The sequence below is a fragment of the Urocitellus parryii genome, chromosome 3, assembly GCF_045843805.1.
Source record: "Urocitellus parryii isolate mUroPar1 chromosome 3, mUroPar1.hap1, whole genome shotgun sequence".
Classification (NCBI taxonomy): domain Eukaryota; kingdom Metazoa; phylum Chordata; class Mammalia; order Rodentia; family Sciuridae; genus Urocitellus; species Urocitellus parryii.
Window position 1 is genome coordinate 211,522,999 of NC_135533.1, and position 26,312 is coordinate 211,549,310.

General features: G+C 45.6%; 1 protein-coding gene across 7 annotated transcripts in view; it reads left to right on the forward strand.

Moving 5' to 3' along the window:
- Positions 1-930: 930 nt before the first annotated feature.
- Positions 931-26,312, forward strand: part of Dnmt1 (DNA methyltransferase 1) — a 46,637-nt gene continuing 21,255 nt past the window's right edge. For 4 of the 7 annotated variants that reach the window (XM_077795780.1, XM_077795781.1, XM_077795783.1 and 1 more), the window contains exons 1-16: positions 931-1,146; positions 9,966-10,002; positions 10,767-10,874; positions 11,069-11,285; positions 11,874-11,949; positions 13,478-13,550; positions 15,103-15,158; positions 15,497-15,575; positions 16,350-16,384; positions 17,321-17,408; positions 20,161-20,195; positions 20,700-20,778; positions 23,494-23,528; positions 23,838-23,883; positions 23,975-24,055; positions 24,133-24,242. In XM_077795780.1, the coding sequence (XP_077651906.1) occupies positions 932-1,146; positions 9,966-10,002; positions 10,767-10,874; positions 11,069-11,285; positions 11,874-11,949; positions 13,478-13,550; positions 15,103-15,158; positions 15,497-15,575; positions 16,350-16,384; positions 17,321-17,408; positions 20,161-20,195; positions 20,700-20,778; positions 23,494-23,528; positions 23,838-23,883; positions 23,975-24,055; positions 24,133-24,242 (1,370 nt within the window). In that variant the 5' untranslated portion in view covers position 931. The remainder of the gene's footprint in view (positions 1,147-9,965; positions 10,003-10,766; positions 10,875-11,068; positions 11,286-11,873; positions 11,950-13,477; positions 13,551-15,102; positions 15,159-15,496; positions 15,576-16,349; positions 16,385-17,320; positions 17,409-20,160; positions 20,196-20,699; positions 20,779-23,493; positions 23,529-23,837; positions 23,884-23,974; positions 24,056-24,132; positions 24,243-26,312) is intronic. The other 3 variants (XM_077795782.1, XM_077795785.1, XM_077795786.1) reach the window with 1 other exon arrangement.

The window sequence follows — 26,312 nt, forward strand, 5'->3', positions numbered from 1 at the left end:
TTCAACATCATGAAGCTTTCCCTCATGGTTTCCTCTCTAGTTCCATGTTTTCTTACATAGTCTATGGTTTCAGGTCTTACATTTAGTTCTTTATTTTTTTATTATTAATCTTTTTTTTTTTTGAGAGTGAGAGAGGGGGGAGAGAGAGAGAGAATTTTTAATATTTTTTAGTTCTCGGCGGACACAACATCTTTGTTGGTATGTGGCGCTGAGGATCGAACCCGGGCCACCCGCATGCCAGGCGAGCGCGCTACCGCTTGAGCCACATCCCCAGCCCTTACATTTAGTTCTTTAATCCATTTTGAGAAGTTGGGATCTAACTTTTTTCTTTTTTTTTTGTGGTGCTGGGGATTGAACCCAGGGCCTTGTGCATGGAGGTAAGCACTCTACCTACCCCAGCCCTAACTTCTTTCTTTTGTAAAAGTTTTCCCAGAACCAGATATTCCACAGCCCATCTTTTTCTTATGATTTGGTGCTGTATCAAATAGACAGGCCGTGGAGGTGGTCCCTCGCCTCCCTACAGTGTGAGATCCTTGGTGTTGGCTACAAATTCTGGGTATCCTCAAGATTTTCTGGAATAAGTGCTATTAGCCCGATCTATAAAGAGAACACTGAGGCTGAATCCAAGTGTTCAGCCCAAGGTCACACTGAACAAATGGAGGTTGGATTGGAACTGAGGGCTGTAACTCAAGAGCTCAAATGCGGGCTTTTTAACTCCCCCAAACTGCTGGAGGCTCCACTGCCCTCATGCCCGCATGCCCGCATGCCCGCAGGCCCGCAAGAATGAATGAATGTCTCAGGCACTGCGCCCCCTAGACTGCAAATGTTAGAGGAGCTTGGACGAACCCACTGCTCTGTGTGGGGGGGTGCATGCCCGCCTCGCGCATGCGCAGCCTCGGAGCACAGCCCGCTCCGCTCTGTCTGCCCGCACATGGTACGTCCTTCCTTCCCCCGTGCCCGAGCAAGGGTGGTACACGCTGCCTCCGCTCGCCGCCCCTCCCCGTCAGTTTCCGCGCGAAAAGCTGGGGCTGTCTGCTTTGCTGCCGCGTCTGCTGCAGTCTCGGAGATGCCGGCTCGCACCGCCCCTGCCCGGGTGCCCGCGCTGGCCATCCCGGCCATTTCCCTGCCTGACGATGTCCGCAGGCGGTACGTATTGTGGGGGACAGTCGGCCCAGGGAGGGGGAGAGGCAAAGCATTAGAGTGGGGGGTCGCTTTCCCTCCAGGTGGCCCGAAGCCGCTGCTGACAGCCGGGCACGCATGCGTAGGGATGAGGCGGCGCGCCGCTGTTGGCGCGGGCAGGGTGGCACTTCCGGTTGCGCGCTCCCCTTGCTGTTTGGCGCCAAAATGGGCCGAGGTCCCTCTAAACTCCCTGGTGACTAAAAACTTGTTTTTTTTCTGATCCCCAAATAGAACAAGCTTTGGGTTCGTTTAGGCAGCTCCCCTACCTGAGCTGCTATGGGCCGCGCTCTCGCCGCCAGCCTAGTCGCTCAGGAAGTGGGCAGCCCAGGGCCTCCAGACACCCCTCAGTCCTGGTACTCCGGCCTCCACTTCCGGTGCCCAGCTGGCTCCCCTCGGGTGCTTGGGGACCCTTGGGCATCCCCTTTGATGCTTCCTCCTCTCCCTGAGCTGTGCATCCTGATGGAGGCTTCCAGAGACGGACGTTACCCCGGCGCTGCCAGCTCAGGCTCGCGAGCTCGGTCTTCCACCCGGGCTCCGTCCCTCACCTGGGACTACAAGGTCCTTGCCCCGCGGGGGAACTTGTGTTTCAGAAGGAGCGCTTAGAGTGCATGTCAGGCCTGGGCAGCATGCAAGCTGGTCTCTCTGATAGTAAATCTGCGCCCTAAGCCTTGGGCCTCAAGGAAGCCTTCACAGCGAGGACTGGTCAGTGTCCAGTGTGCACCTAGGAATAAGTGAGGGATGACGGCTGATGGAGGGGACCCCCCCCCAGCAGTGCTTGCCCTCGTAGGGCTTCTGTGCACAGGGATTGGCGGGAAGATGGCCTGGCCTCTTGCTGAAGGACATCCATTCATTCCTGAAAAACTTGTTCCAAAGGAGGTGTGCATTAGTCACGGGAACCCTGGCTAGATCTGGACACTTCATCTAGATTTGTGAAATTAATTTCACCATCTTTTATTTCCACCGGCTTGTACCCTGTGATGGTGCCAGGCGAGTTTTGATTTGGGTTTGGAGAATGAAGTAGGAAGGGGGCTATTTGATGCACAACTACTTCCCTTTAACACTTTTTTTTTTTTTTTTTTTTTTTTGGTATGGGGGATTGAGGCCAGAGGTACTTTCCCATTGAGCCACTTCCCAGCCCTTTATTTTGAGACAGGGTCTCACTAAGTTACTTAGAGCCTCCCAGTTGCTTGAGACTGATCTGAAACTTGAGATCCTCCTGCCTCAACGTCCCAAATTGCTGGGATTACAGGCATGGGCTCCCACACCCAGCCTGATTCACCCTATTTTTTGGTACTAGGGATTGAAGCCAGGGGCACTTAACCACTGAGCCACATCCTCAATGCCCCCCACCCCCATTTCAAAAATTTTTTAATTTTAGAGAAAGGGTCTGGCTAAATTGCTGAGGTTGGCTTTGAATTCAGAATCCTCTAGCTCAGCCTACTGGGTTGCTGGGATTACAGGCGTGCACCACTGTGCCCGGCTTCACACTTTTTTAAAACATATATTTTAGTTGTTGGTGGACTTTATTTATTTATATGCAGTGCTGAGAATCCAGGCAAGTGCCCTACCACTGAGCCACAACCCTAGCCTTTCACAGTACTTCTGAACCCACAGTTAGAAAGTTTACATCTTTTTGAGTCTGTATTCCCCACATGCCCCCTACCCACAAAATAGAACTTGATTTCAGATGGAGTAATCAGAGTACCTGGCTTCATGATATTAACAGTTGAGAAGTTTGCACCCCCCCTTCTTGTTAGTCTCAAGTACCAAAAATAGTCATCTTTCAGGGCAAGCCACATTTTCTTCAGCCTGGTTGTTCTTACCCAGTTGACGCTGCCATCATTTGCTCCATAAGTGTGATCTCCCCTTTGTCTTCTGGTGTTTTTTTGGTTTGCTTTTTTTTTTTTGGTGTGGTTCTATGGGTGGAACTCGGGGCCTTTTGCTTGCTAGGTAAGTGCTCTACCACTGATCTATATTCCTAGCTTTCAGTTATGTCTTCTACAAAGTAGAAACTGTGATCCTATTAAAAGACCGGTTGGAGCCAGTAGTTTCCCTGCTCCATATGCTTCCTTGCACACTTGGCCAGAATTCCCATTGACCTCCCCACCTCATCTTGTGCTCTTCTCATAAACCGCACATGCCTTCTCTCAGGTTCCCTGGTGACTCTCAGGTCCATACAGAGCAACCAGCGTGAGGCCGGATGCCACCAATCCCTTCCCCAAGTTGATTTCTGTCCATTCCCTCCCCCACCATCGTACCCAAGGGTCCCTCACTTACTAAGCATGTGCTCTACCACTGATCTGCACCCCATAGCCTTATCCATTCGTTCTTAACCCTTCCCCTTAAAGATAGTCTGGCTTCCCTGCAATAAGAGCCTTGAATTCATTTTAAAAATAACCATTACTTTGTTGTCTAGAGATTGAACCCAGGGCCTTGCGCGGCGTGCTAGGACACAGCTCTACTTCTGATATGCACCCCTGGCCTAGAAGGGTGTTGATCTCGGTTTACTCTGCTTGTGGCCTTTGCTACTTGAGTTGCATTATTTCAAGTAGCGTTAGACCATGTTTGCCTTGTTCATTGTATCTGCAGCTTGGTGCACATACACATGAGACTCTTTAAGAGTTTGCAGTCAGATTTTCCCTGTAAGGAAGCCTAGATTTACGATTCTAGCAGCAGCCTCTGCATGGCTGATTATCATTTTTCTTTTTTTGCCCATGCTGGGGATTGAGCTCTGCCTCATGCATGCTGAATAAGCACTGTGCCATTGAGCTACACACCCAGCCCTGCTGATTAGCCTTTGTAATTACTACAGCTTTCTTATCTGCTAGTCATTCTGTGATTAGATTAAACTGGGTTTTGAACCTTACCTCTTAATTTCATGGCAGCTACTAAGCAGATGTTGAATAGAGCAAAAATGACTTATCTTTTCTAGTTCTTCCCTACAGTAGGATTTTAGGGATGCGAACTACAGGGGTTCAAATCCTGTACCATCTTTGTGGCAAAGTCATCTAACCTCTTGGTGCTGGTGCCCCATCTATAAAATGGGGGTGAGGCTGCCCCTTTATGGTGTTACAGATTTAGTACAAGGTGTAGGTGTGTTGAAGCGCCTGCCTGGAGGTCATTATCGCTTGTTATCGAGTGTTCAACCTTGTATTTCACTTCTATCAGGGAAGCATAATTTATATTGTATATACAGATCTGATACCCTGGCAGATGTTAGTGTGGCCATGTAGTCTGCAGGAGATGAGGGATACAGGGATAGGTTTACTTCTTATTCCAACCTTATTTGTTGGCTGGCTTTTTTTGGAATCATCTGGGCTCTTTTTTTTTTTTTTAAGTGGTGCTGGGGGTGGAATCCAGGGCCCCACATGTTAGCTAGGCAAGTGCTGTATCACTGAGCTACATTTCCAGCCCTGGGCTTGTTCTCTTTTGCTTCTTTAGCTTTTGTGCCAGGTGTCTAGTTCTATTTTATTTTTCTTTTTGCTTTGCTGGGGATTAAACCCATGGCTTTACACCTGAGTGGCAGGTTACTACTACTGAGCTATATCTTCAGCCCTTCTTATTTTTTTTTTAACTTTATTTTGGTACTAGGGATTGAACTCGGGACTCTGAGCCACATCCCCAGTCCTCTTTTCTATTTTATTTAGAGACAGGGTCTCGCTGAGGCTGGCTTTGAACCCACGATCCTCCGTCTCAGCCTCCTGAGCCACTGGGATTACAGGCATCACCACTGTGCCTGGCCTCTGCAGCCTTTTTTAAATTTTGAGAAGGTCTTGCTGAGTTGTCCAGGGTGGCCTCAAACTTTATCTTCCTGCCCCAGCCTCTAAAGTTGCTGGGTTTATAGGCAAGTGCCACCACACTCAGTTCCAGTCCTATTTTTTTTTTTAATATATTTTTTTGATGTTAATGGAGCTTTATTTTATCTATTTATATGTGGTGCTGAGAATCGAACCCAGTGCCTCACACTTGCTAGGCAAGTGCTCTACCATTGAGCCATGACCCCAGCCCTCCAGTCCTATTCTTAAAGACCTTTTTTTTTTTTTTTTCCCCTAGGCATTGAACCCAGGGAGCTTTGTCACTGAGCCACATCCCCAGTCTTTTTTTAAATCTTGAGTCAAGCTCTCCCTAAGTTCTTAGGGACTTGCTAAATTGCTGAGGCTGGCCTCGAACTTGTGATCCTCTTGCCTCAGCCTCCCAGGTCGCTGGGATTACAGATGTGCACCACCACTCCTGGAGATCCTTTTCTCTTAAGAGATGTGGTGGCTTTGTCTTCCTTTATCTCAATATCTTTTTTTTTCTTTTTTTTAAAGAGAGAGGGGGAGAGAGAGAGAATTTTAATATTTTATTTTTCAGTTTTCGGCGGACACATCTTTGTTGGTATGTGGTGCTGAGGATCGAACCCGGGCCGCACGCATGCCAGGCGAGCGCGCTACCGCTGAGCCACATCCCCAGCCCTCAATATCTTGCTTCTCAATTCTTAACTTTGGATTTCTTGAGGTTTATACCACCAGGGACCCTCTCTTCCCCGACTTCCATTTTCTTCCGTTCCAGTCCTACAACTACTTTTAGCAGTTGGGGTACCAGCTGGAGATGCCAATTTTAATGCCTATCTTGAGTGCCAGTTCTAATTTCTAGTTGCTGAATAATCGTCTCCTTAGCTGCTGCGGGGCTGGGCTGGAGCTGTGGTAGAGGGCTCGCCTAGCATCTGAGGTCCTGCATCTGATCTTTCACACTGCAGGCAACAACAAATACATAGCCGCTGTTCACTACTAAAAGTTACAGCCGGGGCTGGGGAGGTGGCTCAAGCCGTAGCGCGCTCCCTGGCATGCGTGCGGCCCGGGTTCGATCCTCAGCACCACATACCAACAAAGATGTTGTGTCTGCCGAGAACTAGAAAATAAATATTAAAAATTCTCTCTCTCTCTCTTTCTCTCCTCTCTCTCTCAAAAAAAAAAAAATTAAAAAAATTTACAGCCTGTGTACTCTCCTATCTCTCCACCAAGAAGTTTAGAATTTGGTAGTTTTTAGTTGCTGCCATAACAAATTGACAGACTCAGTGGTTTAAACATCAGATGTTTATTATCATAGGTTGTGCAGGCCTGAAACCGGTCTCACTGGATGAAAAATCACCGTGTCCGCAGGCTGCATTCCTTTTTGGAAGCTCTGGGGGAGAATGTTTCCTGCTGTCCCGGGCGTTGGCTGAATTCAGTTCCTTGCAGTTGTAGGACTCGGACCTCCATTTTCTTGTTGTCTGAGCTGAAGGCTGTTCCCAGCCTTTGAAAGGCTGTCTCATCTTTTGGCTCATGGTCTCCTTTATCTTTAAAGCCAGCAACTGCAGGTTGCATCCTCACATCTCTCTGACCCTTCTTCCATAGTCATATTTCTTTTGAAATGCAGCTGGAAGGTTCTGTGCTGCTAAGGGCTAGATTAGAGATTAGATCAGGCCCACAGATCATGCAGGATAATCTCTTCATCTCAAGGGCTGTTGAACAATCACATCTGCAGGGTCCTTTTTGCCACATAAAAGAATATTCATGGATTCCGTATTTTGAGGTATGAATATCTTTGGGGTATTTACTGGTTGCCTTCTGCAAATACCATTGGCTAGTTCCCTCCTGCCTGTGGTGTTCTTAAGCAGGGCTGAGTCTTAGAACTTCTCTTACATAGCCCACTCCTGTTGCCTAACCCATGTTTCTCACCAACATATCTGGCTTAGATGTTAGAGTAATTTAACATTTTGTAATTTTGCCTTGTCCAGGTTTTTGGGTGCTAGTGATCAAACCCAGAGGTATTCTACCACTCGCTACATCCCCACCCTTTTTATTGAGACAGGGCCTCCCTAAGTTCCCTAGACTGTCAAACTTGTGATCCTCCTGTCTCACTCCCTTGAGTAGCTGGGATTATAGGCATTTTCCACCTGTACCTGGTTATAGTGTGCCTCTGCCAGATCAATTTTTCTAAAGCATGACTCTGGTATCATGGTTTCTCCCTCCCTTGTGATTCCTCTGGTTTGTTGACTGGGGAACAGAACTCATGATTTTTAGCCTGACATCCCTGACCTCCTTCAGGCTGTCACCAGCCTTCACTCCCTGGTCTTGCCTTTCTGACCTGGTATGCTTGTCTGTTTCTTGGGTGTCTCCTGAGTGACATTCAGTACCCTGGTGCTCTAGCTTGGGCAGCTCCCTCTGCCCAGGTCAAAAAGAGCTCTTGGTTGCCCTGAGTCCCTCCTTGGTGGCCTGACTGCCCTTTCTCTGGGAAAGTGCTCAGATGTTGACTGTGGGGTATTGCCTTACTTCATATTTTTTTCTATATTTCTTATGACTGATCTCTGAGGAATACAATTGGGAATGAATCATGAGATCTCAGGTGGGCAGAGAGCTAAGGTTATATAGAGTTGAGTCCTCTGCTAAGTCTTGCTCCATTTCTAATCCTCCTAGTTATAACTGTCAAGTGGGCATGGGATGGCATAAATGTCACTAGGGGAGGGACCAACTCAAGCAAAGGCCTGGTGGCAGGGAGGAAAGCCGAACCCAGCGGCCAGCTTCCTTCCCACCAACTCCTGGGATCCTGCTGTGGTTCACTTTGGGGACAGGAAGGATAAATGCAGTCTTCAGATGCCTTAAAACATCTCGCCCTGTGAAGATGTGTTGCTCTTTGCCAGGCTAAATATCCCAGTGTATAGCAAGATTGAAAGAATTCAGACCTGCAGGTCTGTTTAATGCCCAGGTGCAAGAGATGGCTGAAAAGGGCACCTTGGTGGGCTGTACAGTCACTTGAGCCATGTCCCTAATACCTGGGATAACCTCGGGATTCAGGCACCGTTCAGCTAGTCAGGGTAGAAGCTGTGTCCTGCCACTTTGAAAACAGTGACCAGTGCCGGGAGTGAAGCTTAGTGGTAGAGTACTACTTCGCCATGCATGAGTCCCTGGATTTGATCCCTAGCACTGCCCCAAACAAAACAAGAAACCAAGTGACCGAGAAGGCAAAAGTAATGCTGCTGCAGTAGCGTGTGTCCCTCTGGCTGGTAATGCCCACTTCTACAGCTGTCCTTATCGCGGGCTCTCACTGGACAGTCACTATGGGAATAGGAAGACATTTTTGCCTGCAAGGGGCTTCACGTGTTTCTGGAATTCTCCCACTTCTTCCTGCAGTGCTGAGGGTGGAGTCCAGGGCCTTGTGCATGCTAGGCAAGTGCTCTACCACTGAGCCATACCCCAGCCCTTGCTCCTGAAGGTCTTTATTCCAAAGGTTCCCAAGCCCAAGTTACAGTCCATATAACATACAGTGTATATCACCACTGTGCCCACAGTGAGCCAAGCGTCTTTTTCCTGACCACCCAGCAAGTCAGAAAGTCCCTGCTTGGTGGCACCCATCCAGCCACCCAGCCTGGAATTGGGGCCTGGTATACAGTTGGTGCCTACAGACATGAGTGGCACTTGAAGAAAGTGAGTACACTGCTCCCACAGCAGCCAGTGTGTGGCAGTGGTCAGGCCAGACACATCACTCGAATTCCTGGCTTTGCTGTTTGTTCTAGGCCTCTGCGGAGGCCAGCAGGGAGAGCTATTTCTGCCCCTTGGCTAGTGATAACTGAGCACCTAGTCTTTGTGGCGCTGGGTGGGAGAATCCAGAGATGGCAGAGGCCTGGTGCCGCCACAGGGTGCCCTCCATGGACAGTCACCCACCCAACTGGTTAGACCTGTTCTTACCTCACTCTCTGCAGTCAGCACTGGCTGGGGACAACAGCCTTTCCACTCATCTCGCTCTCCTTGGTGTCTTCATTCCTTCAGTTTCTCCATCCCCTACAGCAATGGCAAGCCACTGTCTTCAATAATCAGATTTTCCACCAAAACTCGACAGTTCTGCTCTTCTGAACAACGGGGATAAATATGGATGAGGTGCATGTATTCTGAAGGATGAGCTTTTTGGGGAGCCAGCCCGCTCTCCTAACTTGGTCTCTAATTCCCGTGGGCAGGGTGGGGCACTCCGCTGCTCAGATGCCTTGACCTCCAATTTAGCTCCTCAATGAGAATGTTCCACCTTCTCTGGCCTATGGAACATTCGCTGCCTGTTCCTTAGTGTGACCCTAGTCCACTCATTGTAGCACTGGCCACTTTGGCACACCCTTAAGGGCTCTGGAGAAAGATCAGACCAGCTGTCTTCTAATTTACAGAAGGAACCTGGCTGCCAATACCGTGTATGCACACTGGGGATTGAACCCAGAGGCACTCTGCCACTGGCCACATCCCCAGCCTTTGTTGAGACGGGGTGTTACTCCATTCCTAGAGCCTTGCTAAGTTGCTGAGGCTGGTCTCATGCCTGGCCTGATACCTTTTTAAATAACATCTGTTCTGTTCTAGAGTTCCTGTGTTGTCCTCATTATCTCCAGAAAACCAACCTCAAAAAGGCAGCTTTGGGGGCTGGGGATGTGGCTCAAGCGGTAGCGCGCTCGCCTGGCATGCGTGCGGCCCGGGTTCAATCCTCAGCACCGCATAACAACAAAGATGTTGTGTCCTCTGAGAACTAAAAAAATAAATATTAAAAATTCTCTCTCTCCTCTCTCACTCTTTAAAAAAAAAAAAAAGGCAGCTTTGCTCAGTTCACAAATGACTTCTTGTGTAGGCATCGTGGAAGCACACACTACACATCGTGGGGGACGGGGGAAAGCCACCTTATTTGTGTTCTATCATTTTAAGCTTAATTCCAAAATTCATTAAAATTGTGGTATTCTTACAGCTAAATGAAGTTTTTACATGAGTCTTTCATTCTCCCTTATTTTATTCCACCAGGCTCAAAGACTTGGAAAGAGACAGCTTAACGGAAAAGGTAATCTCCAGAGTGCGGGGTTTTTTGTTTTGTTTTTTGTGTTTTAGATAGTCTTACTAGCTTGCCCAGACTGTTGAATTCCTGGGCTCAAATGACTTTTAAGTCATCTAGAGATGACAAATGTCATGTTAATGCTCTGCTATGTACATAGTTGTTGTGCTATATTGTTTAGGGAATAAAGACAAGAAAATCTTTTTTTGGCGGCGGGGGGGGGGGGTTGGTACTAGAGATTGAACCCAGGGAGCTTTATCACTAATATCTCCAGTTCACTTTTTTTTTTCACATTTTTTATTGGTACATTAGTTTTATAGAATGGTGGGATTTGTTACATATTCGTACATGCACACAATATAACAATATTTGGCCACTAACAACACTCCCTAGCACTTTCCCTCTCCTTTCCTTCTACCACCCCCCTTTTTTTTGAGACAGGGTCTTGTTTAGTTGCTGAGGCTGATCTCATACTTGCAGTCGTCCTGCCTTAGCATCCTGACTTGCTGGGATTACAGGCATGTGCCACTCCATCGAACCCAGATGAAATTCTTTTAAGAATATTTTCCATCTGAGGATGGTTGAATACTTAGATGCAGAACCTGTGGATATGGAGAACTGACCGTTTTGTTTTTTTTAGTGTGTTGGCTGAGACAGTGCTGCCTGCCGTTCAGTCATTGTGATGTGACCAGGTGGTTCAGTTACTTGTGTATTAGCCCATTAGTTAATATCTTGGGAGTTTGGGGACTGATGAACATATATTCTTCCCTTAGGAGTGTGTGAAGGAGAAATTGAATCTCTTGCATGAATTTCTGCAAACAGAAATAAAGAATCAGTTATGTGATTTGGAAACCAAATTACATAAAGAAGAATTATCTGAGGTAAGTCAGTTCCCAGCCTCTTGGCTACCAGAAGAAACATCTCCTCCCTGTAACTTGTGTGTCACCAAGGAGTCGGAGAAACCCCCGCTCCTTGTTGCCTGATGATTGTAAAGGAAACACATGTATTTGTTCCCTTGTTCTTATTGCCATTTATTTACATTCACTGCTACTTAAATTATCCTTTCCTGCTGTAGGAGGGCTACCTGGCTAAAGTCAAATCCCTTTTAAATAAAGATTTGTCCTTGGAGAACGGAGCTCACACTGTCAGTCGAGAAACGAACGGCCATCTAGAAAACGGGAGCCAAGCAAGCCGTGCAGACAGGAGAGTGAAAATGTCAGAACCAAACACCCCCAAATCCGGTTCCAAACCTCGTGGACCCAGAAGAAGCAAGTCTGATAGCGAGACTAAGGGTAAGAACCCTTGGCTCATTTCCAACCTTGGAGGAGGTTATGATACACACGAGGGCACAGACTTTGACTCATGCACCCCTGGGCAGCGTCGTCTTGTTTTCTTTTTTCGTGTTGGGGGTGGAACCCAGGGCCTCCTACATGCTAAGTGCACTCTCTACCACTGAGCTACTCCCCAATACTTCTGGGTTGTTTTTTTTTTGTGTGTGTGTGTGTGTGTGTGTGTGTGTGTGTGTGTGTACTTCCTAACTAACTTAGACTTGGGTAGATGTTTCCCGAGTTCCAACGGTTCCAGGCTTTTTCAACTTTATAATGTCCATACTCGCTGAAAAACATATTTTGAATTATTTTTGGTACTAGGGATTAAACCTAGATGCCTTTTACATGGAGCTGCATCCCCAGTCCTTTTTTTTATTTTGAAATGGTCTCTAAGTTACTGAGGCTAGCCTTGAATTTGCAGTCCTCCCACTGGTTATTGACTAGGATCTAAAACCTCAGGATGCTTAAGCCTCAATACCTGACTTTCTGTAATAGCTAGGGCCATGTGTGGACTTATCTTTTCATAGTGACTTTTTCTTTTCCCTCAAACAGCTGAAGCTTCATCTAGTCCCATGGTTACGAGGAGAACAACCAGGCAAACCACCATCACATCTCATTTTACAAAAGGGTCAGTATATAATGAATGGATTGCTACTTTTTCTTGGTGCACGGCTTTTGGTAAAACATGAATGGAATAGTTTATAATTTATCAGTGCCAACTTTTATGTTGCATAGATTTTTTCCCCCCCATTTTTTTGCACTGTGCTGAGATGGAATCCAGGGTCTGGTATATGCTAGGCAAGTGCTCTCCTCCTGAGCTACAGCCCCTGCATAGGTTTTCATCTTGCAGTTTTTGTTGACATTCATAAACAGCATTTTTAAAGGTATTTTTTAGTTATCGATACACTTTTTATTTATGTGGTGCTGAGAATCAAACCCAGTGCCTCACACATGTTGGGCAAGGACTCTACCACTGAGCCACAAACAAAACAAAACAAAAAACCCCAGCCCTAATAACAGCTTTTTTCTGGGGGGCGGATACTGGGGATTGAACTCGGGGGCACTCGACCACTGAGCCACATCCCCAACCGTTTTTGTATTTTATTTAGAGATGGGGTCTCACTGAGTTGCTTAGCACCTTGCCACTGCTGAGGCTGGATTTGAACCTGTGATCCTCCTGCCTCATATTCCTGAGCTGCTAGGATTACTGGCATGTGCCACCACGCCTGGCATGAACAACATTTCTGAAGAATTCATCTACTTTTGTTTTTACAGAAAATTTCAATATACACAAAATTAGAGTATAGTACAGTGAACTCCTGAATACTCATTCATCCAGTTACAAATGGCTATTGTTTCATAACCTAACTATCACTTTGAAACAAATCCCAAACATGTCATCCAACATAAAAACAATATACTGTTTCATGCCTTTTACAATTTTTTTTTCCCTCTGCTGAGGATTAAGCTCAGGGCCTGTAGGGATGCTAGGCAAGTATGCTACTGCTGAGCTATATACCTAGCATAACTTTTTTTTTTAACTGAAGACTTAAACCAGGGATGTTTTACCACTGAGATCCACCCCAGCCCTTTTTATTTTGAGATGGGGGTCTCACTAAGTTGCTGAGGCTGACCTTGAACTTGGAATCCTTCTGTCTCAGCCTCCTAAGTTGCTGGGATTATGGTGTATATTGCCGTGCCCAGCTACTTTTTATTCTTTGCGGCTGGTTTCTTTTTTTAATATTTTTAGTTTTAGATGGACACAATATACTTATTTTTATTTATGTGGTGCTGAGGATCGAACCCAGCTCTACCACTGAGCTACAGCCCCAGCCTCGAGGCTGATTTCTCTATAGATGGTACTGTGTATCAGGTGTGTGTGTCTCTTCTCTTTGTGACATTAGCAGCCATTGTTCAGTATTTAGATGGCATGATTTCTTACATGCAAAATGGAATTATCCTAAATCTGTCAAAGAAATATTAAATTTAAGCCTCTTTCAACATCCTGCCAATAAGGATCTCTCCTGGGAGGAAAGAAGGCATCTAGGTCCTGCATTAGGCTTAGTCCTTTTGGGAAGGAGGGCCACAAGTTATTCTGGGCCCACTGGAGGGCAAGGGTCTCTCTGAACTAACAGTTGCCTGATTCTGTGTGACAGCCCTGCTAAACGGAAACCTGAGGAAGAACCTGAAAGAACAAATTCAGGTGACTCTGAGGAAGACAAAGACCAGGTAATACAGGCATCACACAAAAATTAGAGTTCAGAATCGATATATGCTTAGATAACCTAGCATGTGGTTCATACTGTCAAGCTGGGGTTCTCCAGAGAAGCAACAGCTGTGTGTGTGTGTTTTGATACATATGATATATGGACATATAAAATGTCAGAAAGTTATGTGATTCTTTGGCTCAAAGATGGTTGGAAGCTGGGACCAGGATTGTGGCTTGGTGGTAGAGTGATTGCCTTGCATGAGTGAATCAAGGTTTGAAACTCGGCACCACATAAAAATAAAGATTTTGTCCATCTACACACACACACACACACAAAAAAAATGGTGGAAACTGAAAGGACAGGCTGGTGTCTGTAGGATAGGCTGGTAGGCTGGAGGACCCAGGAAGAATTGATGTTGCAGTTTGAGTCTAAAAGCATCTGGAGGCAAAAACTTAATTTTGGTGTTGGTCGAAGTGAGGGCCTCACACATGCTAGGCAAGTACTTTACCATTGAATTACATCCCATCCCCAGAATTTTATGTGTACTCCTAATCAGATGTTTCATATAAATGTTCCTTGTGATAGTACACGGATGTTTCGTATACCCTATGTTCCACTTTTCACCAATGATAACATCTCAGACTGTTAGGTACAAATGGCAACAAACCCTCAGGAAATTAACATTGGTACAGGGTACAGACTATTCAGATGGTATCAGTTTTCATACTTGTATGGAAACATGTATCATTACATGCAGCTTTATCACAGGCATATATATATATATATATATATATATATATATATATATAATTTTGGTGTTTATGGGATTCAACCCAGAGTCTATGCACACATGGCAAGTGCTGTACTGCTGGCATATACTCCAAACTCTTTAGTTGTCAAATAGGGTTTAGATTTGTTTTTATTGTAACTTTTCTTTGATGCTGAAGATGGAACCTAGGGCTTCATGCTAGCAAACACTATGCCATTACTACATTCCCAGCCTCCTCATCACTATTTTTATCCCTTTTTAAGTTAAATGAACAGTTAACCTAGAGATGGAAAATCTCATGACCTTAGGGAAACAGTACACTAGTGCATCTACCTGAGAAAGGAACTAATGTCCTAGCTGGGCAGTCACAGTTGCTTCCTGATATGAATCCCAAACTTCCACTTTGTTTTATCCCAGTACTGAAGAATTGCTGACCTGAGAGAATCTGACTCCTATAGCATCCCTAGGCAGTCTCTAGGAATCAGACATGTATTGGCCTAACTCCTGGCCTTGACTTGGTTTGGGGAGCTATGGGGCATTGAAGTAAGACTGACAGTTTCCCAGATAGCCCCTAACCTAGACATCCCTCTTTTCCCACCCGTTTTTATCTTTTATTTTGCACCATTAGGAATGGAACCCAGCGCGTGCTAGGCAAGCATCCACCACTGAGCCACCCGGCTCCACCCTGCTTTTAACTACATCACGTGTGTTTATTTGATAATTTGACTCATGATTTTGGTGTTGATATTCCTTTGAATCCCATATTCTTGTCTTTTTGTTCTCCCTCCTTCCCTCCCCATAGGAAGAGAAGAGACGTTTACAGGAAGAGAAGAGACGTAGAGTTACAGCCACTGAATCGTAAGAATAATTATTATACCTTTCTTTTTGTTTGTGTTGTTTCACCTCCCAGAAAGTTTGAAAAGTGGAGTTTATAGTGAGTTTCCCTAGCAACAATAGACCTGTTAAGGATGCTAAATTTTGGGTCAGATAAGTAACCATTTGAGGTAAAATTCTCCATTGAAAAGAATAAATTAAGAAAAATACCAGTTTTCCTTATCAGAGCTGGATTTAAAGGTAATACCAAATAATACATGTAAAATGAATATTACCCTTTGGGGCTTGGAGATTTTATGAAATAACTTCAGGGAAATGAACCTGTATAAGTCCCAGTTGCTGTATTTTATTTTGCTTAACAGAGTTGCTGAACCTAGTGCAACAGAACCGGAAACGGCGACACCAGGAACACATGCTGACACTGAAGAGGAAGAAAGAGGAGTAATACCTTGTTACCCTTTTTTTTTTTTTTTTAATTCTACTGTGATCTCAAGTCCCCCCTGGTTCCAGGCATGAGGGCAGGGAATGGGCAATGTACGAATACAGAGCGAGTGTCATGAATAATCTAATAGCCTTAATTTGGTCAAGACACTCAACACTCCCCAACTGTCCATAAGGAAAGTATGTCATAAGTTGTGATGGTAAAACCTCAGTGGCAGACCTAGGGGGCCAGCTGGACCTTGGTTACTTGGTCACAGAGCTTATCTGTCTCCTTACTTGCCTGCCTTCAGTCTTTGTGAAGACGTTTTAAACATGGGAGGTCCTTACATTCTATAGCATCATCCTGATACAAAGTTGCCTTCTTGGACTAGAGATGTAACTCAGAGGCTGATGCCTTCCTAGCATGGGTGAGGCTCTGGGTTCATCTATAGTACTACCAAAAAGAAAAAAATTCTTAATTTTCTTTTGAGATGGTGTTTCTTTGTTGACTTGGCTGGTCTCAAACTCCTGAGCTCAAATGATCCTCCTATCTCAGCCTCCCAAGTAGCTGGGACTCTTGGCTTAAACTACAGTGTTACAGGATCTAGTCTGTAAAAATTTCCTTATTGTCCTGCCATTTGCCCTATCAAAAAGAAGGGGCAAGAAAAATTGTCTTAAAGGCAGATAGTTTTTACTCCTACCAAATAGATGATAGGACCAGTTTAGGTAGGCTGTTTCCATAGAACATAAAGATCAGGACCACATGGAAAAATTACTCTTTTTATTCCCCCTTAGGAAGAGAGGAGACTCAGAAGTCAAACCAAAGAACCGTAAGTATAGTTAACTTGCCTTTGTGCTTTGACACCTGTTAACGTGAGGGTTTCAGTGCGATGACTAGAGTGCTGAACGCTGGTGCAGGACTTCCAGCCTGTGAAGTTCAGATCACTGCAGGGAAGGCTAAAGTCACCTGGGATGTTTTCTGACCCTGGCCTGCCCTCAGGGTGGTCCTAAACAGGCTGTCATGTGGTGCCAGAGGCCTCAGAGGCTGTGTTGATTATCTTGCTCTGATAGTGCTTAGTGACAACCCTCCCAGAAGCTCAGCTGCTTAAAACGGCACTTATCCAGCTCAACAGCTGTTAGGTGGCTGAGGTTTACCGGGACTGATGGGGCTGCCCCAGCTGCCCCATGAATAGGCCAACCTGGGCACACTCTCATGACAGGGGTAGAGCATGATGGTACAGTGAGAATTGTAGCACTTTCTCAAGTTTCTGATGTCCCATATGAAGGACCTGAGTCCAGAGGTGGGTTGAGTACCCCATCCAAGTGCAGGTCCCTGGTGGAGAGACTCTGATCCCTTACATAGCCAGTTTACTATAGTTGCTGGTGCATACCATACTCAGCCTAGCTCCAAAGGCTAGATGCCCACCTTCTTCCACCACAGGCAGAGCTCCCATGGGGTCTAGGTAGTGGAGGCCCCCTGTCTGTTGTTCACTGCCATCTCTGATCAATATTCTGTGCAGGGCTGGGCTAGAGCTCTGTGGTGGAGGCTCTGGGCTCAGTTCCTAACACCAAAAAACTCATGAAGCAGTATTTTTGAAGATCTTAAGTTCCAAAGTAACTGGTGCCTTTTGGATTTCCCACAGTGCAGATAAGAGGTGGCTTGTGCCCTGAATCTAGGAAGGAGACCACTGTAAGCCTTCCGTGGGGCTGCCTGAAGTAGCCCTAGCTCCCCAGCTGACTGACAAATCTTTTGTTTTATGTGACAGAACACCTATACCGAAACTGGAGGAGGAGCTGGATGGAGAAGCCAGACCAGGGACTCGCAATGAAGCGGAAGGAGATAAGCGAGTAAAGGCAAATTTTTTTTCTGTTTTAAATAATATTTTTTGTGGTAGATGGGCACAGTACCTTTATTTATGTGATGCTGAGGATTGAATCCAGGGCCTCGCAAGTGCTAGGCGAGTGTTCTACCACTGAGCCACAACCCCAGCCCAAGGCAAAATCTTTATTATCTATTCTCATGTTCCTGTTTGTTTGGTGGAAACAGTACAGGGCATGGCTCTGGGATTCAAACCCAGCCCCACATACTGTGGGATGACTCTGGGCAACTTAATCTGTCGGATCAGTGTCACATGTCTGCACTGATACATAGTGAGCATTGCTGTTCTGTCTCTGCACCATGTTGGAGAGCCTGTGTTTCTAGACTGAGACTGGTGTGCAACCTGCTTCTCTTGAGGCCTTTTCCACCCAAAAGTCTTGATCTGTGCTCAGCTCAGTTCGGCAAGTTCTCCTTTACCAGCCTGCCTGTTAAATCCTTCTGAGCCTAGTTCTCTTCTTGCTCCCCAGCCAGCCTCCCTGCCTCCTACTCGGCCAAAGAAGCATTTTTAAAACCTAGAACAAGCTGGGTGTGGTGGCACATGCCTGAAACCTAGCCCCTACAGGGGCTGAGGCAGGAGGATTGCAGATTCTAGGCCAGCCTGGGCAACTTGGTGAGATCCTGTCTCAAAGTAAAAATAAATAAATAAATAAAAATAAGGGAGGGGGTGCTGGGGATGTCTCTCTGGTGGAGTGACCTAGGGTTCAATGCCTAGAATCAGACACACACACACACACACACACACCAAAAAAAAACCACACACACACACACACAAATAGTTGTTCCCTAGTTTTTTCTGAGGATTGGTGCCAGAACCCTCTGATACCAAAGTCTGCTCAAGTCCTTTACACAAAATGACATATTTGCAAACTACACACATCCTCCCGTATGCTTTAAATCATTTCTAGATTATGTATGCTGCCTAATACAACATAAATGCTATGTAAATAGTTGTTATACTGTACTTTTTTTTGTACCAAGGATTGAACTTGGGGCACTTGACCAATTTAGAGACAGGGTCTCACTGAGTTGATTAGCGCCTCACTAAGATGCTAAGGCTGGCTTTGAACTTGCGATCCTCCTGTCTCAGCCTCCCGAGTTGCTGAGATTACAGGCATACGTGACTGTGCCCGACTGGCTGTTACACTGTATTTAGGAAATGACAAGAACAGTGTGTTCATGTTAAGGATAGGAAAATCCTGAGCATCTTCCGTCCCCAGTTGGATGGATCAGATGATAAGGAGGGCCCCTAGTTCTTGGGGCTTGACCTCTGAAAGTGTAGGCTGACAGTACTATCCTCTACCTGAGCTTTAAGCAAGAGGGACAGGCTGTGTGCTGGGGGCTGCAGGCCTCTGCCCCTCTAATAGGGAATCACAAACTTGGGTAGTCTCAGGGCTACCCATGTGGTTTTTCTGCCTGTTGAGATCTAGAGTGAAGCCCAAAGTCACAGCCTTACTGGGTCATGAGCTGGTTGGCAATGGTTCCCTATTTTTGTCCCGTGGCACATGAGCCGGTAGGTATGGCCGCCAGTGGGCTGTGATGTCTCACTGCCTCTCTCCTTTCCTGTCCAGATATGGGTTGCATTTCCATCAGTGTTTGCCTGAAATCCCTTCAGAAGGGAGAGACAATAGAAGTATAAACACTCTATCCTCAGTTGGACTTTTTGTCCCTTGGTAGAAAGGGATGTCAGGATCAAACATGTGGCTTTTTAAACTTTTAGTTGTAGAAGGACACTACACCTTTATCTTATGTTTTATGTAGTGCTGAGGATCGAACCCAGTGCCTCACACTTGGTAGGCAAGTGCGCTCCACTGAGCCACAACCCCAGCCCCCTAGTAAGGTATTTTATTATACACAGCCTCACAAAATACTAGATTGTCCATGTAAGTTAATAACAGAGTTGGGAAATTCTGCTTTTTTTTGTTAGCAGTAGGGATTGAATCCAAGGCAGTTTATCAATGAGCTACATCCCCAGCCTTTTTTATTGTTTTGAGACAGGGTCTTGCTAAGTTGCCCAGGCCAGCCTTGAATTTGTGATCCACTTGCTTCTGCCTCCTGCGTTGCCAGAATTAGTAGTGTTCCATTGCACTGGCCTGGAATTTCTGCTTTTTCTCAATCTTTTCTGAAACCCCATTCCTTTTATTATTATCCCAATGTCTGTAAAAGTCTTAACCACTTACCAGAGGACTGGTGGGACTTTAGCCTTTCTGGACAACATCAGCAAAATGTCCACAAATTCCCCATTACACTCAACTCTCCTAGGACAGAAGTTGGCAGGGTATGGCTAGCAGGCCAAATCCAGCCCACTGCCTGTTTTTTGTAAACTTTTCTTAGAATGCAGCCACATCTCTATTCATACTTTCTGCGGCTGCTCTTGTGGTACATTGGCAGGAAGGATAGTCGTGACACAAACCCCATGGCTTACAAAACTGAAAATACCTGACCCTTAACAGAAGCAGGTCATCAACCCCTGGTCTAGGCAATTTGTTTGCAGGGGTATGTGTTGGTTGTTATAGAAGATTCTTTAGTACCTGCTTATTGGTAGGTTGGGGAAACTGGGGAGTAAATATTTAAAGCTTCATCTTCACCCTGTAGTCCTGCCCGTGCTGTTCCTGTTCTCTGGCTCTGTAGTGCAGAAGGCTTTAGCCTGTTTTCTGGTATCGAATTTCATCTTGCTATCTGTCTCAAACTAATTTTTCCCTTTATTTCTCTCTCCCCTTTCCTTGTTAGGATGAAAGGAGGTCTAGAAGTCAGTCCAAAGACCTGTAAGTAACTAAAATGCTTGTTTGTCATCCCAATTTTTTTTTTAAATATATATATTTTAGTTGTAAATGGACCTTTATTTTATTTATATGTGGTGCTGAGACTCTAACCCAGGGCTTCACACATGCTAGGCAAGTGCTCTACCACTGAGCCACAACCCCAGCCCTGTCATCCCAATTATTAAAACCTCTGTTCTAGAACCTGGGATGATACAGGAGTCATGGGGAATGGTTGATTTTGGAAGGAAAGTGCCGATGCGCAGGGCTGGGTGCCAAGTCATCCTGTGCCCGCCCTTTCCTGAATCTGGCACAGTTGTGTCTCAACTTCCAGTACTTCCTTCAGGGCCACATCTGTGGGGGCTTCTGTGGGCCTTGTTTTATGGTGACAAGTTAGCAGTCTGCTTCAGAGCCCCATGAACATTTGCTTTTCAATAGGGAGGCCTTATTTTGTCATTCGGCACAAGTTTTTCTGAGCTAATATTTGATACATATTTTTCCACCCAACAGAGCTGCCAAACGGAGACCTGACGAAAAAGAACCTGAACAAGTAACTCCACAAATGTCTGAGAGAGATGAGGATGAAAAGGTAAAGGTCATGCTTTCAATCTCATTGTATTTCATAAAGTCCATTGACTAAATGTTTAAAAAATGGGATTTTATTTAGGTATTGGGGGGGAAGCACTCACCTAGCATGTACCAGGTCCTGGATATAATTCCTAGCACTTTGCAAAAAAATTTTTAACTTGCATTTATTATGAAAATATTCAAACATACCCAGTAGACCAAAGGTAGTAAATCTCTACATACTCATTCTCAGTCTTTAGCAGATAGCAGCTAAGGCCATGCAAGTTTACCCAAACCTTGTCCTACGTGATGTTGCATAAGTTAGACATAGTACAGGAGAAATCTCAAAGGAAGAACTCATTTTAAACATGATCATAGGGTGTTATCATACATCAGGTAATATATCTAGTCTGTGTTCGAATTTCCCTGGTTGTCTCTTATTTTCAGAGTTTGAATCATAGGCCCAAAGATCTAGACAATGTACAATCATGTATTGCTTAATGACAGGGATATATTCTGGGAAATGATTCCTTACATGATTTTGTCATGGTGTGAACACGAGTGTACATACACAAACTAAGATGGCTATGTGACATCAGCAGGTGACAGACGGTGGTCTCATGGGTCCATCAGTCAAGGTGTTATGCAATACAGGATTGTATTTGGTTGAGATTTGTCCTAAACCTCTAGTTTTCCTGGTCTGCAAATTTCTTAACTAAGAAATTGAACAAATTTCTTATCTATAGTGTCCTAGGTTCTAGATTTTACCAGTTTTTATCTTCTTCAACCCTATCTACTTCAGGCTGCTTGGCTAGATGCAGGTTGTTAACTTTAGAGAACTTATTAGGAGGTGGTGCTATATGCTTCTTGCAGTATCACCTTGGTAAGCACAGTGGTGTCTCAAGGATGAGATTGATCCTGGGCTCAGATGGCATCAGCCTGATCCATCCATTATAAAGACCCTTCACCTTTTGACCTTTTTTTTTTTTTCCCTATTGAAGATCAAACACAGGGCCTTCTATCACTGAGCTACCTGCCAAGTCCTCAGTGGGTGTGCTTGTTTTTTTTTGTTGTTGTTGTTTTAGTTGATGGACCTTTATTATGTGGTGCTGAGGATCAAACCCAGTGCTCACATGCTAGGCAAGTGTTCTACCACTGAGCCACAAACCCAGCCCTGTCTTCACTGTTTTGAACTGTCATTGCAACCATGATTTTTGCCAAAAGTTGCAAAGTGGCAGTAATCTAAGTCCTTTGCTTGCCTTATTTTTGGCAGCACTGGGGATTAAACCCAGAACCTTGCACATGCTAGGCAGGAGTTCTACCTCTTAGCTACATAGCTGGCCCTTTCAAAAATTTTATCTTTAGGCTCTCTTGCTACATTATTACCCAGGCTGGACTTGAACTTGTGATTCTCTTGCTTCAGCTTCCTGCTGGGATCAAAGGTGTGTGCTACTACACCTGGCTTACCTGAACCCACTCTAAAAATTTCCCTACGATGAGTTTGCTCAGGCTGCCATAACACATTGTGCAGCTCACATGACTGACTTTGGGCTGTGGCTCAGAGGTAGAGCACTCGCCTAGCATGCATGAGGCACTGGGTTTGATCCTCAGCACCACATAAAAATAGATTGTGTCCACCTATAACTAAAAAAATCAATTAAAAAAAAACCTGACATATATTTGCTCCATGTTTGGAGGCTAGAAGTAAAAAGTTAAGGTGGTGGTATTAGGGATAGTCTCTAGTGAGGCTTCTCTGGTTCATACAGCTGCCCCCTCACTGTGTTCATGTGGATTTCCTCTGGACTGGCACCTAAAGAGCGGGCTCTGGTGTCCCTTTCCCTTTATAAGGACATCACTCATACCTTTAACCTCAGTTGCCTCCTTAAAAGCCATGTCTCTGGCCAGGCATGGTCGTGCCCACCTGTAATCCCAGCAGCTCAAAGGCCAAGGCAGGAGGATTGTGAGCTCAAAGCCAGCCTCAGCAATAGTAAGGCTCTAAGCAACTCGGTGAAATCCTGTGTCTAAACAAAATAAGGCTGGGGTTGTGGCTCAGTGATCAAGTACCCCTGAGTTCAATCCCTGCTGCCCCCCAAAAAAACCTGAATATAGTTGGCACCTTATTGGGTTTTAACTTGTTTCGTCCCATAGTCCCAGAAGTAGAACACCTAGGAAAATTTAAATTATGCAACAAATAGTCTAGTTATGCTAATTTTGAAATGTTTTAAGGGACTATTTTTTACTATTTTGAGTAATAGGTGACTGGTAAGAGCATATGAATATAATACTCTTTATTTCACACATGGGAAAAAATACAGGGTATATAAGCTCTAGGTTATGACTTTTAAATCTATTTTAATATACTTGTGTCAATTTTACTGAATTATTCACAGAATTAATAACTTGAGGCTGAATGGGTTAACGTTAGAATTTGGAGGGGACACAGTTCAGCTACTTTCCTAGATACCACTTGTACAAGAAAGCTAGGGTTTGTTTTAAGTTGGCTCCTTGGGACTCCTGAGGAAGTCTTTGGTTATAAGACTTTTGTAAGATTTGGGCACTGGGATGAGTCGGGTCTTATCTCCTGTTCCTCTCATTACTTTATTCCCCATTGCATAAGTTTTTTGATAATTATATATGGAATTCTCAACTCGGAAGCCCCATCCAGATGTAGAATTCTTTCTTACTCTATTTTTTTTTTCTTTCTTACTCTTATTCTGCTTTTGTCTCTTGTATTTAGGAGGAAAAAAGACGAAAAACTACACCCAAAGAACCGTAAGAATTTTTTTGTTTATATGAAGCAGATCATAATGTTAAAGACAGGTCTTCTAGAAGGAAGTAGCTTTGAGGTGCTGGAGCAACCTTAGCCATTGAGTTGGGTTGGGGACCAGGATACTCCAGTTCTGCAGCCTGGAGCAGGATTCCTCTAGGCAGTAAAGAACCACTTGTGACCTGGTGCCTCGTCAGTTACTGTGGCAGCTGGTGTCTGTGGTTGGGGGGTGGATTAGGCTTCAGTCTGACAGGGTGGATTTTGATATAGTCTGAATTGATTAAAGTGCAATCAGTTTTGTGCTTTATTCCCAGAGCTGAGAAAAAAATGACTCGGAACAAAACCCTTTTGAACCCCAAGGTAAACATACACGTGGGAATGAGGCAGGTGCTGTGGTGCCGTGAGGGTTGCTCCCTCTGCCTCTGAGGCCATTTCTGTTCTGTTCCCACAGGTTCAGCCACCCAAGTGCAACGAATGCGGGCAGTTCCTGGATGATGTTGACCTCAAGTATGAGCAGCACCCCTCTGATGCGGTAAGTTCCAGCACTTTTGTCACCCTTTTCTCTCACACCTCCTGTGTGCTTCTGCTTATTGGTCCCATGTCCCTCAGCTGGAAGAGCCCCAAATGTTGACAAATGAGAAACTGTCCATCTTTGATGAAAATGGATCTGGCTTTGGGAGTTACGAAGATCTTCCCCAACACAAACTGACATACTTCAGGTAACTGATGTGCTTGCATGTGGGTGTTTGCCTCATTATATTAAGTCATGTCTCTGAAATCAAGTTCTTGCTATCCTGGAGAAGTCCTTAACACCTAACCTGCAACGTTTCTCAAGCTGCTAACCATTTGTGGGTAAGAGCACAAAGCTGGTGGAGGTATAGTAGACCTTGCCCAGGTATATCAGTTATGTATTTTGGTTCTTAACATCTGTACATATTAAGTCTGCAGTCTGTATCCATCTTGAAGGTCAGCTCTGTGCTGGGTGCTGATCTAGGTCCTATCAAGTCCTAGTCTTCATGAGACAATATCAGTGACACCTGCTGGGTATAGGTTGAACATTCCCTATCTGAAACACTTGGTCAGAAGTGTTAGATTTCTATTTTATTTATTTAGAATATTTACATGTACATGAGATTTCTTGGATGGGGCCCAAACTTAAACATGACATTCACTTGTTTCACATGTTTTATATGGCAGGCATTTCAGTGCATCTGCTTTACACAGGGTCAGGGGTGCACATTTCCACTTGTGTTGTGTTGATGCTCAGTGTTTTGGGATTTTGGATTAGTGATGCTCTCTCAAACTGTAACAACTATGACAAATTTCAAAGCCTGATGAACACAGGTGGAAGAAAGATCCTCTGTTTAGAGGGTGATACCTTGAATAAGTTCCTTGGTCACAAGAGAACTCTGGGGAGAGCTGGGGTGGAGGTGGCGTGCCTAAGGGCTCGGGTGGGCCTGTGCTGGCTGTGGAGGGTGTTAGTCTGGTATGGCCTACATGGCAATGGGGCCCAGGCCTTGGAGACTATTTCTGGTGGTGGGGAGCCCCTCAGGAGTACCCATTAGAAGTCTCAGGTGGACATAGCTCCTGGAACCACACCCCTTCCCAGGCTGGGATTCTCCTGCTGGCTTGGACAAGATCCATTTATGTGCAACCTCACTCCATATGCCTTCTGTGGTTGACATGCCTCCTCCCCTTCTCCTTCCCTACCACTGTGATCCTGATCCACGTCAGGAGGCTGTCTGGCTTCCAGCAAGCCTCAGGGCCAGGCCAAAAGTAGGGTACCAGATCTCTGGTGGGCTTGAGTGAAGCCTGCTGGGGCAGACACAGCATAGGGTCAGGCCTGAGGGCCTCCTTATGTTGACCTCAAGTATGAGCAGCACCCCCTGATGCGGTGAGTTCCAGCACTGTTGTCATCTTTTTCTCTCGCACCTCATGTGCTTCTACTTATTGGTCCCATGTCCCTCAGCTGGAAGAGCCCCAGATGTTGACAGATGACAAACTGTCCGTCTGAGCTAGGATGGGGGCTAGTGCAGGCTTGAATGCCACTGCTGTCTGCTGCAGTCAGGGGTTTCTGTCAACCTGTTTTTGTTGGGGGGGTGGTACTGAGGACATGCTTCCCTGGAACCAGACTGTCTGGGTTGTTCAGGGACTCTGCATGTGATGGAAACAAGTCACAGGCAGGGTCCAGCCTGGGAGTCTGGGTTTTATCCCTGCCTGGAGACGAAGTCCTCTCCAGTGTTGCCTCTATGGAGAGAGACCCTGTCAGGCCGGGGACTGATCTTTCCCTCCTGTGGCCCTCCTTTGATACATTCTGTCCATGTCTTTCCACTGGATCTTAAGTCCTGAGGGCGGGATTGTGGAGTCTGTCCATGGTGCCAGGCTCAATTCTGGGTGTTTAGTTTTTTATTACTTAAAGTTCTGACTGGGGCGTAGCTCAGTGGTAGAGCCCTGGCATATGCAAGGCGGGGCCAGTCTCTAGGACTGCAGAAATATTGCGAGAGGCCGAGGCGGAGCTCAGTGTTATAGGATCCAGCATGCCAGGCAGATGCTCTGTTGAAGTCCCAGTGCTGCAAATAAAGTTTTGAAGTTTGCCCTCTTCTGATTCCTCACTTACGGAAGAACTTGCCCCTAAATGTCAAGGGGTGTCTGAGCAGAAATGTGGATGCCCATTTTATGGTTGAGATTGAACCCCCAACAAGAGGCACAAGGCATTCCCTACATGACACATTCTCCCTTTTCATCTGTTCTATAACCTGCTTTAAGTTGTGGAATTTTTGTTTTTGGTA